Source organism: Apus apus, chromosome 24, assembly GCF_020740795.1.
Source record: "Apus apus isolate bApuApu2 chromosome 24, bApuApu2.pri.cur, whole genome shotgun sequence".
NCBI classification, from domain to species: Eukaryota; Metazoa; Chordata; class Aves; order Apodiformes; family Apodidae; genus Apus; species Apus apus.
Window position 1 is genome coordinate 4,548,697 of NC_067305.1, and position 15,594 is coordinate 4,564,290.

Consider the following 15,594-nt stretch of genomic DNA (forward strand, 5'->3'; position numbering starts at 1 on the left):
GTGGCGGGGCGGGGCCGCGCTCGGTGCGGGGCGGGGGCGGCGGCGGCGGCGGCGGGAGCGGAGGGGACGGGACCGGACGGAGCCGAGATGGAGAAGCCGCGGCGGGCGGTGGTGGTGACCGGTACGAGGCTGAGTGAGGGGACCAGGGGGATCCTTGGGGGGATGGGGGGGGGGTTGGAGGACTCTGAGGGAGGCCGGGGGGCCATGGGGGGGGGGGGGACCCTTTACCTGAGGTAGGTGTGAGGAGGGGGTGATGGGGGACCCCTTCTCTGAGGTGAGTGAGAGGGGTGGGTGGTCGGGAGCTGCTGGGGGGAGGGTCCTGTCCCCTCCAGGGGTGGTTCGGGTGGACCCTGGGGGGCTGCCCCTTGTGTGGGCTGATAAACGGGAGCCCTGGGGATGGAGGGAAGGGCCCGGGGGGGGGGGGATGTTGTTTGGTGAGGGGCTTTGCAGCACCTTTCCTAACGCTTTGGCCGCGCAGGGGGGGCTTTGGGATCCCCCTCTCCCAGCCCTGCTCCTCCCCAAGGGGGAGGGAAGGAAGGGGTCTGGGTCTTCCCAAGGAATGGGAAGAACAGCTGGGAGGCAGGAAGGGGGATAACATTTCCTCACTGACCGCCCCATTCTGAGCCGCCAAGGTGTGGAAGTCATTCTCAAAAATCCCCCACTCGGCGCGGCAGGAGCCAGGGAAAGAATAAGGGAGGGAATGAAAAGCCCCTGAGCCTCGGGTGAGAGCACGTCAGGCTCCTTTCCCCGGGGCACAAAGGCTGGCTTGATTTGTGGGGAAGGCAGTTCTGTGACAAATGGGGAGCTTGCTCAAACTATTCAGGTCTCCCCCCTCCCCAGCAGCTGAAACTGAGGCCGTTTGAATAGCAGGGCTGAGGGGCTCCTTGCTGGAGCAGCTTTCATTGGAGGCAAAGTGTCTCTGGGCAGGGAGCAGGCTTGGAGAGGGGAGAAGCAGGTGGCAAATCCTGCCATTCCCAAACAAATCCTGCCATTCCCAAACAAATCCTGCCATTCCCAAGCCCCTCTCTGGTGCTGAGGGGCCACACTTGGCTGTGACTAAAGAGAAAACTTGTGTCAGTAAATGCTCTGCTGCTCTCAAAGCTTCTCCTCTCCCTCATTTTTCCCTGTTTTTAGGGAAATCTGGTGCTAAAGTGCAGGTAGATCTTGTCAGATCTACCTGTATTTCATTACCTGTGGTGGATGTGATGCTTAAATTCCTTTTTGAAACTAGCAGTGGGTTTGTGTTGCTGTGTGTGCTCAGTGAGGTGAAGGAGTCCTGGTCTGTGTAGTCTCTTCTTTTTTTTTTTTTTTAGAACTCTTTAAGGAGATAATCCTGTAAAGATCTCTGTGACTGCTGAGCCTTGGAAGGCCCTGGTGTGGATGTGGAGCAGCTCCACTTTTGGAGCACAGGTCTAACAAGGAGCAGCTGAGGGAACTGGAGAAAAGGAGGCTGAGGGGAGATCCCCTCCCTCAGCTCCCTGAGAGGAGGTTGGGATTGGTCTCTTTTCCCAAGGAATGAGGGATAGGACAAGAGGAAGTGGCTTCAAGTTGCCCAGGGGAGGTTTAGATTGGAGATTAGAAGAAACTTCTTCACTGAAAGGGTTCTGCATCCTCCTGCCTGGGGAGGTGGGGGATTCACCATCCCTGGAGGTGTTTCAAAGTGCTGAGGGACGTGGTGCAGCACTGGACTGGGGAGAGCTGGGTTAATGGTTGGTAGAGCTGAGTTATGGTTGGACTCGGGTCTTTTAAGGTGTTTTCCAACCACAACAGTTCTGTGAACTCCTGGGCAGGCTGGGTGGAGTTTGGTGCTGCCGGCAAAGTTGCTTATCTCCTGCAGGAGAGATAAGAGGAGGGATCTGTGGGGGAGATGGGTCAGAGAAGCCATAGCCTGGGGCTGTGCTTGTGCCAGTCTGGCTTTGGAGAGAGGGTGACTGTACCTGCCACCTCTGGAATTTCAACCTTCCGGTGGCTGAATTGTTAAAAAGAGACACGTGGATTTGATATCTTTTGTGAGACTTTGAAATGTGTAGGAATGAAACCTGCTTGTCCTGCAGAGACAGGACATCCCTGAGATGCAGAAACACCTGAAAAGTCATTGGATCATTTGACTCGTTCCCTCAGTTGTAGCTTGTTTTAATAACACTGGAGGTTTGCTCAGGGGGGAAACAAAAATTCCTACATTTTGATTTTTGTGGAGACATTTGGAAGGATTTTCTGGGGAAATAACCATCAGCGGTCAGACTGTAGGAGATCCTGCAGCTCTGGATGTGCAAATTCCTGGCGTGATCCTGTGCAGTGTAACCTCAGTTGGTAGCAAAGAGAGTGTTTCCATTAATGTGTCACACAATATTTGTAGTCCCCCTCGAATCCTTTCAGGAGTTAGACAGAATTTATGCCTCCTAATTGCATTAGGCTCAGAGGGTAACTCTGACATTTGAAATTAAAGCATATTGATGTTACACCCAGATAAATTGCTTAACCTTTGTGTGCTTGCTCAGGAAAAGCTGTTATGGATTACTAGTTAACTCCAAGTTACTCATTAGGAAATTGAGATGTGGTGAGTAAGTATTTTTGATAATAACATCATAACCTTTTCTGCTTGGTCTAGGTGGGTTCCCACAGCATTTTGTTTTATGTTTTGGTGGAGATCTGAGTAGAAGAGAAGTGTTGGAAGCATCTGCTGTGGGCTAAAAAAACAATCAGGAATAGAAAATCCAGTAATGATTCTCATTCCCTGATATCAGGCAACTTAGGTCTTGTGAAGAAGTTTTTCTGTCCTGGTCAGGAGAGGAAAAAAATCTTTCTCCTTTGTTGGGGCTAAAAGAAACCCCAGGGGTTTCTTTGGAGGCAAATGGTTGTTGCCCTTCACAGAACGAGGTGGAAGTTCAGACGTTGCTCTGAAGGGCTCTTCTTTGGTGCCTGGATGCAAATCGTGAAGGACTGGGCATTAGGAGTGGGTTTTCTTTCAGGATACACGACCCAGGGAAGCATTTTGCAGCTCCAGGTGTTGTCCAACCTGGAAGGATGACTTCATCCCTCTGGATTTTTTCCTTCTCTTCCAGGGTTTGGTCCGTTTGGAGAGCACGCCGTGAACGCCAGCTGGATTGCAGTCCAGGTAACTTCATCTCCAGTTCAACCAGAGCTGAGAATGGATCCCTAGGGATTTTAACACAGAATCCCAGACTGGTTTTGGGTTGGAATGAACCTTAAAGATCACCTAGTTCCACCTCCCCTTTCACGGGCAGGGACACTTCCCACCAAACCTTTTAGTTTGCAGTTCTTTTATAACTTCTCTTCCCAGTTTATTACCTGAGAGCAGCTCACTCCAGAGTTCCAGATGGAGAATGTTTTTTATCCCCTTCCCAGAAAACAATCCCTGAGCTGGCAGAATTTCATGAGCTGGAGTTAATGTAGCTGAGGCAAGTAAGGAATTTGCTCCCTAAGTTTGGAAGATGTTTAATGGGGCAGGAAGCCTGGAATCTTCCTCTGTCCTAGGGAGTAAAAAATAAACAAACAAACCCTAGGAGAATTGGAATGTTTTTTTTTTTTTGCAGCTCTAGCTTGAAGCTGGGTGAGTTAACCAACCTTTTAGCAGAGTCTCATCCCTGAGGAGACTCCCACCTCACCCAGTGCTGGTCTGAATGTTGTTGCCTCCTTCTCCCCTGGGGTCTGGGGGGGATCCTTGCTGGAGCAGATGGGACCAATCCAGTTTGTTCCACTTGTAGATGTGTTGTTGGGCTGTGTGACACTAAGATGTTCACAAATGAGGCAAGAAAAATCAAAATTCTTGCTAGATGGATGCCTGGCTAAACTCAGGAACTCAGGTTATGGTGGAAAACCATTAGCAAGGGGCAGCTCTGCCACATTATCCCACTTCTTCCTTATTTGTCACTTCTGGCTGTGGTTTATGACAAAGCTACTGGGAATTCCAAGGTACCTTTTAGCACGGTTGCCCAGGGAATTAAATCTATTTTCCTCCCCAACACGTCTCTCTCCCCTTCAGAGCTCTGAGATTAATATCTTCTTTAGAATGCTTTTAAATTAAATCACAAACTCTAATCAATTACAGTCAGCTCGTGTCCAGATGTCTAATGTGTTGGCTGGTGCCTCCAAGAGCCTTTTGGAAATGAATGTATCAGAGTTGGGATGAAGTTTGGGGAAAAACGTGAACTGTGTCTGTGGGGGAAAAATATTAGTAATTAGTGGTGAGGTTAATTGATTTGTGCTTCCTGGTGTGGTGTCAGTTGTGAACTAGCTACTTTGATTCTAGAGGTGGGAGACAAAAGGGTGATGTTGTGCCGCGGGGACAGGGAGAGGGTTGGCTCCCCAAACCAACCCTAATGTGTAATTCCTGGAAGGAGGAATGGCGTGGCATTCCTGTGGGGCTGAGAGGTGAAGCAACCACCTGCCTTTGAGATGAATTTGAGGGGTTTGGGCTGAGAGGGTAAAAAAAAAAGTCAGGTCGGTGCTTTTTGAGCTGCGGCGCCGCAGCCCGGGTCCCTCCCTGCCCTGGTGGGTTCCTCACTCCAGCTTCAAGCTGGAAACATGAACTTGGAGGCAGCGGGGAGGATTTGCCTCTCCTCACCCTGTCTCAGCCCAGACAAAAAAAAAAGGAACAGCACGGCTTTGAGCAGGGGGAGTTGGGCATTGTGTGAGTTGCAGACAGGGGACTTCATGGAGCGGGGTGGACACAAAGGCGTGTCTGAGTTGCTGAAGCCCAGAGGCTGTGATCTGCATTTTAATAGGGGAAAAAGGCAAAAAAAAGAAGAAAAAAAATCAATTAAACAATCTTTGTAAATCCTTCCTAGCTTGAGGGCTAAGCTAGTTCTGCTTTATTACACCTTTTATTAGCCTGCATCCCGAGGATAAAATCCCCTGCTTTTCTTTCCAGCAGGTTACGGGGTGTCTTTTCCCTCTGACTGCAGGAAACTGCCAGCACAGCTGTTTGCTTTTGAAAACTACATGATTTTTACAAGTGGGGGCCTTCAACAGTGGTGGGAGCAGCCTGTTAATGTGAAGATGAAACGTTTGGAGAGTTTTACACTTCATGGAAAGATCCCCTCCACATTCAGAGGGGAGAATAACTTCCTTCTGCTTTTTTTTTGAGGCTTGCAGTGAAAATACTCAGTGTGAAGGGGGCTTGGCAGTGTTTTCATCTTTGTAATATTTCATTTGAGGATCCGTGGTGGTGTTTTTTTTAAGCTGTGATTTTCTTTTTTTGCTTGGGGGGGACCTTTCTTTCAAGAAGAAGCTCCAGAAATCTCTTGAGTGTGACTTAAGGTGTAGACACAGGTGTGCCCTGTGGAGTGTGAAGATAATGGCCTCCTGCCTTCATTCCCCTCCCAAAACCAAAATGCTTCTGGCTGAGCTGGAGGAGGAGGAGAGAGGTCAGGGTGCATTTTGACATTACTAAGGACAATTGTTGTCAGGGTGTCTAGACAGACCTGATAAGGATATTAAAGGCTGACAAAGAGGAGCATTGTTGAGGGGTCAGGGAATCGGTCAGACACGTTGGTTTCTCTGTGTTTGTCAGGTACACAAGGCCGGGGGTGATAAGTTGTCTGGGAGCCAGTGAACATCTTTATTACTGACTGAGAGTGGTTGGTTAAAAGCAAGTTGGGAATTGGTAAAGCAAAAGGTTGAAGGTGGCTGGAGGAGGTTGGTGGCACTGAGATGGGGCAGCTCCCTCTGCCTGAGGCTCCTTGAGAGCTGCTGGTGAAACTTTCCCTGATCAAATTCATCCTTGGGAGCTGCTGAAGGGAAGTGATGATGAATTCCTACCAATTAACACTCTGGAGATCTTCCTAAAGAGACTTGACTCCTGTTTGATGCTACTCCTGTTTGTAAACTACTTATTTTCTAGAAACCAGCCAAGGTTTTGAAGGCAGCTTGGGGTAAAGGAGATGTGCTGAGCCCTCCCTCAGCATCCATCTCTGGTAATGAACGTCTGTGGGTGCCAGACACTAATCAATACAGCAAAGCCTTTAATATCAGCCTTGCCCTGAGAGCCAGAGCCAGTGATTTATCATTGTTGTTGCTCATATCTACTGGTCTGTGAAAGTCCTACTCGTTGCTGTGTGTTTTAGTTGTCTTAAATCTCGTTACACGCTCTGTTCTGTCTCTACAAAGTGAAAGGTGGGTTGTTTGTTTGGTTTTTTTTCCCAGTGCAGAAACAACTCATGCTGACAGGAAAAAAAGGGGCACTACTGCTCATGTTTATATAGAGGAGGTGGGATTGTAGTAGGGGAGGCCAAAATCCTCAGCCTGTCCTCTCTTTTCAACTGTTTGGACTGTGAAAGAATTTTAAACCTGAGGAAATCCAAGGTGGGAAATGGAAAACTGAGCTGGAAACAGCAGATCTGGGCTTCCTAGCCTGAAGCTTGCAAGGACAGGCTCTGCAGGCAGGAAAAGAGAGGCCAAGGATGGCCTGAAGGAGCAGCTCTTGGCTCTGATCACCTGATTGGAACCTGAAATGGAGATAATTTGATCATTCAAGGATATTTTAAAATGCTTTTGGATGGTTTGATGGCTCCTTAAGTCTCTAGTTCCACCTCAGATCTCCGAGAACAACTGTGGTGGTTTATGGCTGGAGGAGCTGCAGGTTGTTTTCTGGAGGGGAGCACAAGGAATTTTTCAACTGACACATGTCTTGGAGGAGAGGAGCAGCCCCAGACCACGAGCTTCTGCTGGGTATTGACTTATGAAAAGCTGGAGCTGCTTCTTCAAACTGAAATCCAGGCCTGGGAATAGAGATGGAAGAGCTCAGGGCTCCTGCCTTTAGAGAAGGATGGGCTTGCAGCTCCTCTCCAGGGGAGATGGAGCTGTGGGAGGACTCCAGTGGAGGCTGTTGGCTTTATGGCATGTACAGGCACTTGCCAGTCTTGAAAAGCAGCTGTCAGGTTTTTCAGAGTGCCAGAAAAACCGTTGTCTTCATCAGGGGGAAACTTGATCTGAGTTAGATGCTGTTGGAAATCATTAAAGGCAATAACTGAAGCACTTCAGCTGCTGGAAAAGTGCCTCCTGGTGTGCAGAAGGCTCCTTGGGTTTGAGCCCAGCTCATGGTTTTGTTTAAGAATGTTGGTTTTTAGGGGTGTCCTTTCCTCAAAGTTCTGGGAAGTTTGGGTTGGATGGCTCTGGGCAGTTTCACTTGTGATGGTGTCCTGTTCTGTGCCAGACTGATAAGGTTTAAAGGACCAAATGAGCCTGGAACTGAAGCCTTACTGGTGAGACTGGAGTGTGAGACCAGAGCCTTACTGGTGAGACTGGAGTGAGACACCAAAGAAGAGGGAGAAGTGTCCAGAACCATGGGTTGTGTTTAGAGGGACCTCACAGTGTTGGGATGAAACTGCTTTTACTCGGGGAGGTGGGAAAAAGATCTTTCCTCTTCCCTCTGGCTTGAAAGAAATCTTTGCAAGGGATTTCAGCAACTCTTTGTGTTTTAAAAGGTTTCAAGGAAATTGGCTCAGTTTATTGCCTGGATATTTGGGATGTTTTCAGGGCATGGCTTTAGTTAAGGTTATAGAGGGAGAAATAATTTCCTGTGTCAGGCAAATCACTGCAATGGGAGCAGCTCAAGTTGCAAAATGAAGTACAGTATAGCAGGGAGAGGTGAAGCTAGTGCTGGAAACCTGTCCCACTCTGTTTTGGGAACAGGCTGTATTGTGATCCAGATTCTGCCAAAATAAAAGGGATCTGTGGAGGAGGCTGTGCCAGGGCTGCTGCAGTGTCTCCTGTGAGGAGAGTGGTGGTACTGTCACCTCACCCTGAGAGCTCTTTAACTGCAAACATATGGGAATCTGCTCTCCAGGCCAGCACTCCTGAGAGGAGGGGACAAGTTAGGTGATGGATACAATCCTCCCAAACCTCCTTTCCCTTCACAACATCAAGTTCTTTCAAGAAGGGAGTGTAACAATGTGCTTCTCCAAACCGTGTACCCAGCTTCTGTGCCTGGCTGTTGCTGATCACTCTTGTCAGTTAAATGTGGATTTCTTTGTTGTACACACATCAGAGCAAACCAAACAGTCCTGTGGGTGATGACTGTTAGCACAGGTGGGGAGATGTCTTTGTTGTGCCCTGTTATGAGGTGGCTTTTTTTCTTTCACAGGGCTGTTTACAAGGTTCTACAGCCTGTGCTGCGGGCTGGTGTTAGTCCCTCACAGCAGACTTTGCTCATAAACTTCCCAGAAGTGTGTCCTCTGCTGAGCTTCTGGCTTGACAGTCTTGCTTTGCTTTATTTCCTTCTCTTCTTAGGAGCTGGAGAAGCTGGGACTGCGAAACGATGTGGATCTGCATGTCTATGAGTTCCCAGTTGAGTACCAGACAGTGCAGAGACTCATTCCTGCTTTATGGAAAAAACACAGTCCACAAGTGAGTGAGGAGGAAAGACAAATGCTTGGAATCTGTCGTGTTCACAGTGACCAGCATAATGTGAAGCCCCATTTTTAATGTGGGTTCAAACCGGGAGCCTCTCACTAGGTCTTTTTTTGGGGTGAACATGGGAATTTGTAGAGTTTTTCTAGCTGGGAACGGAGCGCTGCGAGTCGTGGGAGCAGCTGGTGTGAAGGGGCCACTGCAAAGGGCTGCCCAGACAGCTGGAGGCCACTCTGTGCCACCAAGGCTGTTCCAGAGGTGGGATCAACTCTCAGGGGTCGTTCTTACCCTGATTACATGACAGTTTAGTCCAGGAAGGGAGGAAGAAGAATCATTCCTCACTGCACCCACGAGTTCGTTAACAAATCGCCGTGTTGATCCCCGCGCGAGAGCGCCTGCAGTGACTCCCAACACTGGGAATCATGGGGATGTGGGTTCTCCACTGGTTGATCTCACTGGTTTCTTTTTTCCTGTAGCTGGTGGTTCACGTGGGTGTTTCTGGGATGGCCACGACCGTGACTCTGGAGAAGTGTGGCCACAATGTGGGGTACAAAGGGCTGGACAACTGCCGGTTCTGCCCGGGCTCGCAGTGCTGCGTCGAGGGCGGCCCCGAGTGCATCGACTCCATCGTCGACATGGACACCGTGTGCAGGAGGGTCTCAGCCCTGGGGCTGGATGTCACTGTCACCATCTCCAAGGACGCTGGCAGGTAGAATCATAGAGCTTGGAAGGCACCTTTGAAGGTCATCTAATCCAGCCCTCTCCACAGTGGAAGCTCCTGGGGAAAGTTCCAAGGAGGCCACGGAGATGATGGGAGGGCTGGAGCAGCTCTGCTCTGGAGACAGGCTGGGAGAGTTGGGGTGTGCAGCCTGGAGAGGAGAAGGCTCCAGGGAGACCTTAGAGCAGCTTCCAGTGCCTGAAGGGGCTCCAGGACAAGGGCAGGGAGGGAGAGGACAAGGGGGGATGGATGAAAACTGGCAGAGGGAGATTGAGGTGAGACATGAGGAGGGAATTCTGGAGTGTGAGGGTGGTGAGAGCCTGGCCCAGGCTGCCCAGGGAAGCTGTGACTGCCCCATCCCTGGCAGTGTTGAAGGGCAGGTTGGATGGGGCTTGGAGCAACCTGGGCTGGTGGGAGGTGTCCCTGCCCATGCAGGGGGGTTGGATCTAGATGATCTTTAAGGTCCCTTCCAACCCAACCCAGTCTGGGATCCTGTGGTGACTGAGTTGAAGCGGCCGCACACTCATGCCCTGCATTCCTCTCGTTGTTACAGGGTGTTGCTGCAGAGCTGAGTGCTGAGAATTCAGCTCCCCCTGCCCTGCAGCCTGCACTCTGGAGTCATCACCTGCTGCTACATCAACTCTTTTCTGTTCCAGGTACCTCTGTGACTTCACTTACTACACCTCCTTGTACCAGAGCTGCGGGAGGTCGGCGTTCGTCCACGTGCCTCCCCTGGGCAAACCCTACACGGCAGAACAGCTGGGCCGGGCACTACAGGCCATCATAGAGGAGATGCTGAATGTTTTGGAGCATTCTGAAGGCAAAATCAGTTGTCAGCATGGACACTGAAAGTGGGCAGGGGAACTCTCCTAGTATTGCACTTCCAAAGGTTTCCCCCCGCTACCGAAGTACTGGGGAAAACGGGTCTGAAATCCACAGACCCAGAATTGGAGACTTCAAAACCATAAAAAAAAAAAAAGGAAAATTCCTCTTCTAGAAATTGACTTTCCTTTTGTTTGTTTTTTTTTTTTGGTCCAATGTCTGCATTTCAGCCTAGGCAGCAAAGGATTCAGACTCTCTTCTGTGAAACACCTGCAAGTCCTGGATTCTGGAGTGTGTGTGCTGTGCTTTATCCAGAGCTTCTGACCACTCTGATCCAGCATGGATGGGAAGTTTCTTACCTGGACTTGGCCTCCAGGTGCAGGGAATCCATAACCCAGTCTTCTAATGACTTGTTCTTAAGTGGAAAGGTTTGCTTTCATTTTGTTTTAATGGTTTGTTGTTTGTTTGTTTAACTCTTTGCCCCAGATGGGAGGTTATCACCTACATGGTGTGAAAACACTTGGTGGAGACTTGGAGTCTTCAACATCACTTTGCTGAGGTGGAAAAATATTTTAGGCACTGATTTTTCACCCCACATGGTCCAGATATTGGTAGGGTCTTCTATAATGTCCTGGTTAACTGGGAGCTGCAGATAGAAGGGATGTGGTTTGGATTCCTTTGGTTGTGGAGATCATTTTATACCCAGGATGAGCCAAACTTGCACCAAGTATTTCCAGGTATCTTTTTATTCTTCTTATTATTAATTACAACACTCATACCACCTTCCTCCCTCAATTCAACCATTTTACCTCCTGTACAGAGCACGTTGGTCCATGTGTGTATAAAACAAATCATTAGAGGTTTAAATAGCTTTGCTAAAGGCCACTTTTCTCCACAGGGGATCTTGATCCTGGACTCTTGGTGCTAGTTGGTATTTTGAAGGTGAAGGCTGAGTCATTTATAACTTTTTTAGTTATAAATTTTCACTCCCATGAGAAAAAAAAGGTTAAGTGAAGAGGAAAATTTCACTTTTAAACTCCCAAGTTGCCACCTTGATTTGTCCCAGGCAGAAATCCACAAATGTGGATTCAAAGCCATTTTGCCAAATCAAAGCTAAAAAAAAAAATCTTAAAACCTGTTCCCACTGTTCTGTAAACCAGGTTATTTTGGAAAACTTGGAATTTTGCTTAGCCTGGAGTGTTTGGGCTGTTCCTTAGTCTCCCCCTTCCCAATGGGAGGGTACGAAGTGCTGCTTTTTGTGTGAACTTTCCCAGGAATGAAGGTGGGGAATTGGGCAGGCAGGTTCTAAGCAGGATGTTGAAGGTGGTGGATGTTGGTCCTGCCTGTGGATTTGCTTCCAAATTACAAGACTCACCTAAAGACAAGACAATATTAGGGTGGGGACAGACACAAACTGGGCAATTAATGACCAGTAGGTCTCATGGAGGGGCAAAGAAGTCTGTAGTTTGATTCTGATCCTTTTCCAAGTATAGAGATATATATATAAAAAACAGCATTTTGAAGCCTTTTTAAAATACCATTGTTTTAATTCTTCTAATGATGAATGATCCTGCTATAGTATCTCTCAGTGAGAGCTGCCATTATTGTGTTGTTTTCCAGTCAGAGTCTAAGTGACAAAGGAAATGCCACTTCTCCTCCTTTAGACTTGGGAGAGGACAGACTTCTGCAGTTGGAACGACTTTTGCATGAAGATTTTTGGATAAAACTCTGTTTTTTTCTTAGGAAATTACCTCTGTATTTACCACACAGGCTTTTTCATCAAAAGGATTTGCCTCCCAAGTCAAGATTCTTCTCTTTTGTGTTCAAACAAAGTAGCACTTGTCAGCTTGTCAGCAGGCAGGCAGACTTTCTGATTAGTAATTTATTCTATTTAATGTTTTGTTTAAATATTCGTGGTTTGACACTTTTTTTCTTTTTTTTTTTTTTTTGCAAATTAGTTGAGCTACTTGTAGGTTGATTGTCTGGTAAGAAGTTTTTGGCATCAGGATCTTAGCTGCTAAGAGAGGAGTAATTCATGTGTTCTGCTAAGTTCAGTGCTTGATTTGAAGTGGGTTTGAAGTGATGCTGTTGTTTAATTTACATTTAATGTAGTTGTGAAGAAAATGGGAGAAGATCAGCAGCTCAGTGAGGTGATGAATAAATGAGGGTGGAACCAAAGGGGCTGTAGGAAAGGCTGGTGGGAGCAGCAGTGGAAGCCCCAGGGAAGGTTTGGGACATGTCACCTCCCGGGTTCTGTTGGTGACAAATGTCTCTGCTCTGGGGAGTATTTGTGCTTCCTTTCAGGGTCCTTGGTGATCCCCCCTGGATGTGGCTCCGAGTTCCTTGTCTCCCTGGGGAGAACATTTTTGCCACCTCAGTTTATCCAACCTGTGGATTTTCTAGAGGTGTTCTCTGCTGCTCAAGGGAAAGAGATCTTGAGCTGGTTTCCATGACTGCTGCTTGGCTCAGGGCAGCAGGGATTGACTTTCTACCTGTTAAACAATCTCCTTTTGTTTTTTTAATTTTGGAAATCCTTTCCTTTGAGCATCTCTTGGAGCTGTTCCTTTCCTCATCACCTGTGGAGCTTCCACGTGATTGGGTGCTTAGAAAACATAATTTATTTTATAATCTTCTTTTTTGGGGTTTTGGAGAACTAGTCCTTTTGAGCTTGTCTTTGTCAAGGGTGTCTTGGTGGTAGAGAAATTTTGTATAGGAAAAAAAAAAGGCATTAAACTAATTTTATTTAATCTGCCCTAAATTAAATATTTTTGGGGTTTTTGGTTTGTTGTTTGGTTGGGTTTTTTGTTAAAGCTTTTTTTGTTAAATCCATTCATTCCCTTAATGCCCTTCCCTGCAGGTGTGGATTTTCTTTGGCCACATGACATCAAACTGCTGCAGAGCTTCAAAGAGCTGATGTTTTGTGTGATGTTTTAATTTCTCCTTTCTCTTCCAGATCATCAATTAATAGAATTTGCTAATTTGCACTGACTGGGAGACCTGTTGCCAACCACAAATCAAAATATTTCCATGCTAGGAGGTTCAGGTTTAGTGTTAATTACTGGGCCTGCAATTAAGAAAATAAAGGTACAAGCTGGTTTTGCAGTCCTGGGGCTGCAAAATTGTCTCTGGGGATTCACTTGAGGGTGGGAAAAAAAGGGGGTGAGAATATTTGGGGTGGAAGAGAGAACTGGGGAGGTTCCACAGTGTTGGGTCTGGTGTTGTTTTATCTACTTGTCGACTGGTTGGAGTAGGAATTGGCTGAAGTGTTGGTTGAAGTTTGGTGGTGACAGTTGAGTTTCAGTGGTGTGGAGGATTTGGAGGAGCTCCAGGTAACTCAAGAACTCCTTCATCTGGTGGTTGTGATGTCAGGAGGTTTGAATTTGACTGAAAGGTGAGGATCTGCTTTATAAAACACAGCAAAAAAACCAAACAAACAGCCCTGTGAGCTTGAAACTTAAAGCTTAAAAACTTGGATGGGACTTGGTGTTCCTCATGAGTTCCTCCCACCTATGGTTCCATGGTGTGAAGGTGAACACCCATTGTAGAGGAGCTATTTTGGGGGGTTTTGGGGCAGTTTTTGGAAAGACTTTTAAAATCTGGAAGGTTTTTTTTATTTATTTATTCTGGAGTACTCCCCAACCTAGTGGCTTCCTCCTAAAGGTGGCAGTAAGTGGGAAAGGATGGGAAGGTCATGAAGGTGGTTAGAGGTGTTGAGTGAGGTGGGGACATGAGACTGCAAGAACTTCTGAACTTTTGAGAGTTCTTCCAGGAGGGACCTGGCTGAGGGTGCTCAAAAAGTTGAAGACTTGATGAAGAGAAACAGGTTGCTTTGCTTTCACCCCCAGGAGGAGGGAAATCCAGAGGCAAGGTGTATAAAACTGGAGAGAGGCCTACAAGACAGTTGGGAAGGGAGTTTTGCCAAGGGCTTGGAGTGAGGGGACAGAAGGTGATGGATCAAACTGGAAGAGGGAGATTTATGTTGGACATGAGGAGGAAATTCTTGAGTGTGAGGGTGGTGAGACCCTGGCCCAGGTTGCCCAGGGAAGCTGTGGCTGCCCCATCCCTGGCAGTGTTGAAGGGCAGGTTGGATGGGGCTTGGAGCAACCTGGGCTGGTGGGAGGTGTCCCTGCCCATGCAGGGGGTTGGATCTAGATGATCTTGAAGGTCCCTTCCAACCCAAACCAATCTATGAAACTTCCTGGCTGAATCTTTGTGGGAATTGAAAAGCTGTTGGGAAGTGCAGCCTGGGTCCTGCCTGCTTCCCCCAACAGAAAACAAAGACTCATGGAGCTCTGAGCTAATTAACATCCAGTTACCTTCATCTCCATGGGGTTGTGCTGTGGTCAATCAGGCAGGAACCTCTAATTCTTGGAGTCACTTTCTTGGACAGTCCCACGTAGACCTCGAGCTCCGGCGCCTCTGGCTGCTCTGCTGGTTGTGTGGGCAAAATGGAGCCTCTTGCAGCTGGCAAAGGGGATTATTCCCACTGGAATAAAATCCCAGGAGTTTCCAGGCCTGTGGCAGGCAGCACAGCCTCCCAGTGGGGTTATTTTTATTAGTGAAAAAGCTAAAAATGTTGAAAGTTTCTCCCATGTGCTCCAATAATCCTTTGTCAAAGGGCAGGATTCGTCGCCTGCTTCCTTAGGAAATACATGAATTGTAGGAGAAGCTTCTTCAAACCAAAAGATGGGAAACCCATCTCAATGAGAAATGGTTTTTAAATGTAATTTGTGATGTAAAATTGCTAATTAATTCCCTCGTGGACATAAGACTGGACTAAAGCAGCTTTTATGCTCTGCCCGTGTCCTTCCATGGTTTAATCTTCCTATGACTCCAGCATCTTTTTTTAACTCGTGGTGTGTTTCTAACCCTCTGCCCACTGAGCTGCTTCCAGAGTGGTTTCAGAAACCTGGAAACCAGGATATTTAGACATAGAAAGTCCCCTCGTGTGTTGTTTGGTTTGTGTTGGGTTTTTTTAATTTTAATTTTCATTACCACCCTGCAGGTGAATAAATTTGTCAGCGATTAATTTGTACCGAGTAATTTGTACAGAGCTTTGGGTTTTGTTTTTTTTCTTGTACAAAGTAACTTCCTTCCTGTTCTCTCCTTTACTAAACTACCCACTAATATTTTAATGAGAGAAATTTCAGAGTTGAGGAGCTTCCTTTCAAACTGCATCCAGAGAAAATACCCCTCGTTGATACCATAACACACGTCTTGACCTAGATGGATTTATTTTTGCACCAGAAACCCTCGTGTTTTGCAGTATAAAGTGCACTTTTTCTTAAAAAAGAAACACACAAAAACAAACCCCTTGTATTCATGTCGGATGAAACTGAGATTCTGCCAAAGCTCCAAAGCTCTGAGGATGTTGTTAATTCTTGGTTGTTATTAATTGAAACCTGAGATCAGCTTCTGCTCCGTCTGTTTGAGGACAAAGTAGGGAAGAAAATGCCTCCCCTTAGATGGGAATTAAATGTAGGAGATGAAACTAATCACTGCCCTGAAATAGAACTTAAAATACACCTTCAGGTTTTTCTGTTTCACCAGCTTCTCAAATGGCAAATGTTTACTTGGATGAAGCAGGGAGTGCCTTGTCCTGGGCTGGCTGTGGGGAGGCAGAGCGGTGGTGACAGGGACAGAGGAGCCCTTTGCACATGAGGTGGGTGAAAAGTTGAGACTTC

At 47.4% G+C, this 15,594-nt stretch overlaps 1 protein-coding gene across 1 annotated transcript; it reads left to right on the top strand.

Moving 5' to 3' along the window:
- The first annotated feature begins 29 nt into the window (after nt 1-29).
- On the top strand, nt 30-10,092 carry PGPEP1 (pyroglutamyl-peptidase I). Its single transcript, XM_051639530.1, has 5 exons — nt 30-121; nt 3,063-3,115; nt 8,251-8,367; nt 8,847-9,079; nt 9,745-10,092. The coding sequence occupies exons 1-5, from the start codon at nt 88-90 to the stop codon at nt 9,935-9,937; spliced, it is 630 nt and encodes a 209-aa protein (XP_051495490.1). The 5' UTR covers nt 30-87; the 3' UTR covers nt 9,938-10,092.
- The last annotated feature ends 5,502 nt before the right edge of the window (nt 10,093-15,594 follow it).

Coding starts and splice junctions, on each gene's coding strand:
- PGPEP1 (XM_051639530.1), top strand. CDS start 88: ATGGAGAAGCCGCGGCGGGCGGTGGTGGTGACCG. Junction 122..3,062: donor GCGGGCGGTGGTGGTGACCG/GTACGAGGCTGA, acceptor CTTCTCTTCCAG/GGTTTGGTCCGTTTGGAGAG. Junction 8,368..8,846: donor GGAAAAAACACAGTCCACAA/GTGAGTGAGGAG, acceptor TTTTTCCTGTAG/CTGGTGGTTCACGTGGGTGT.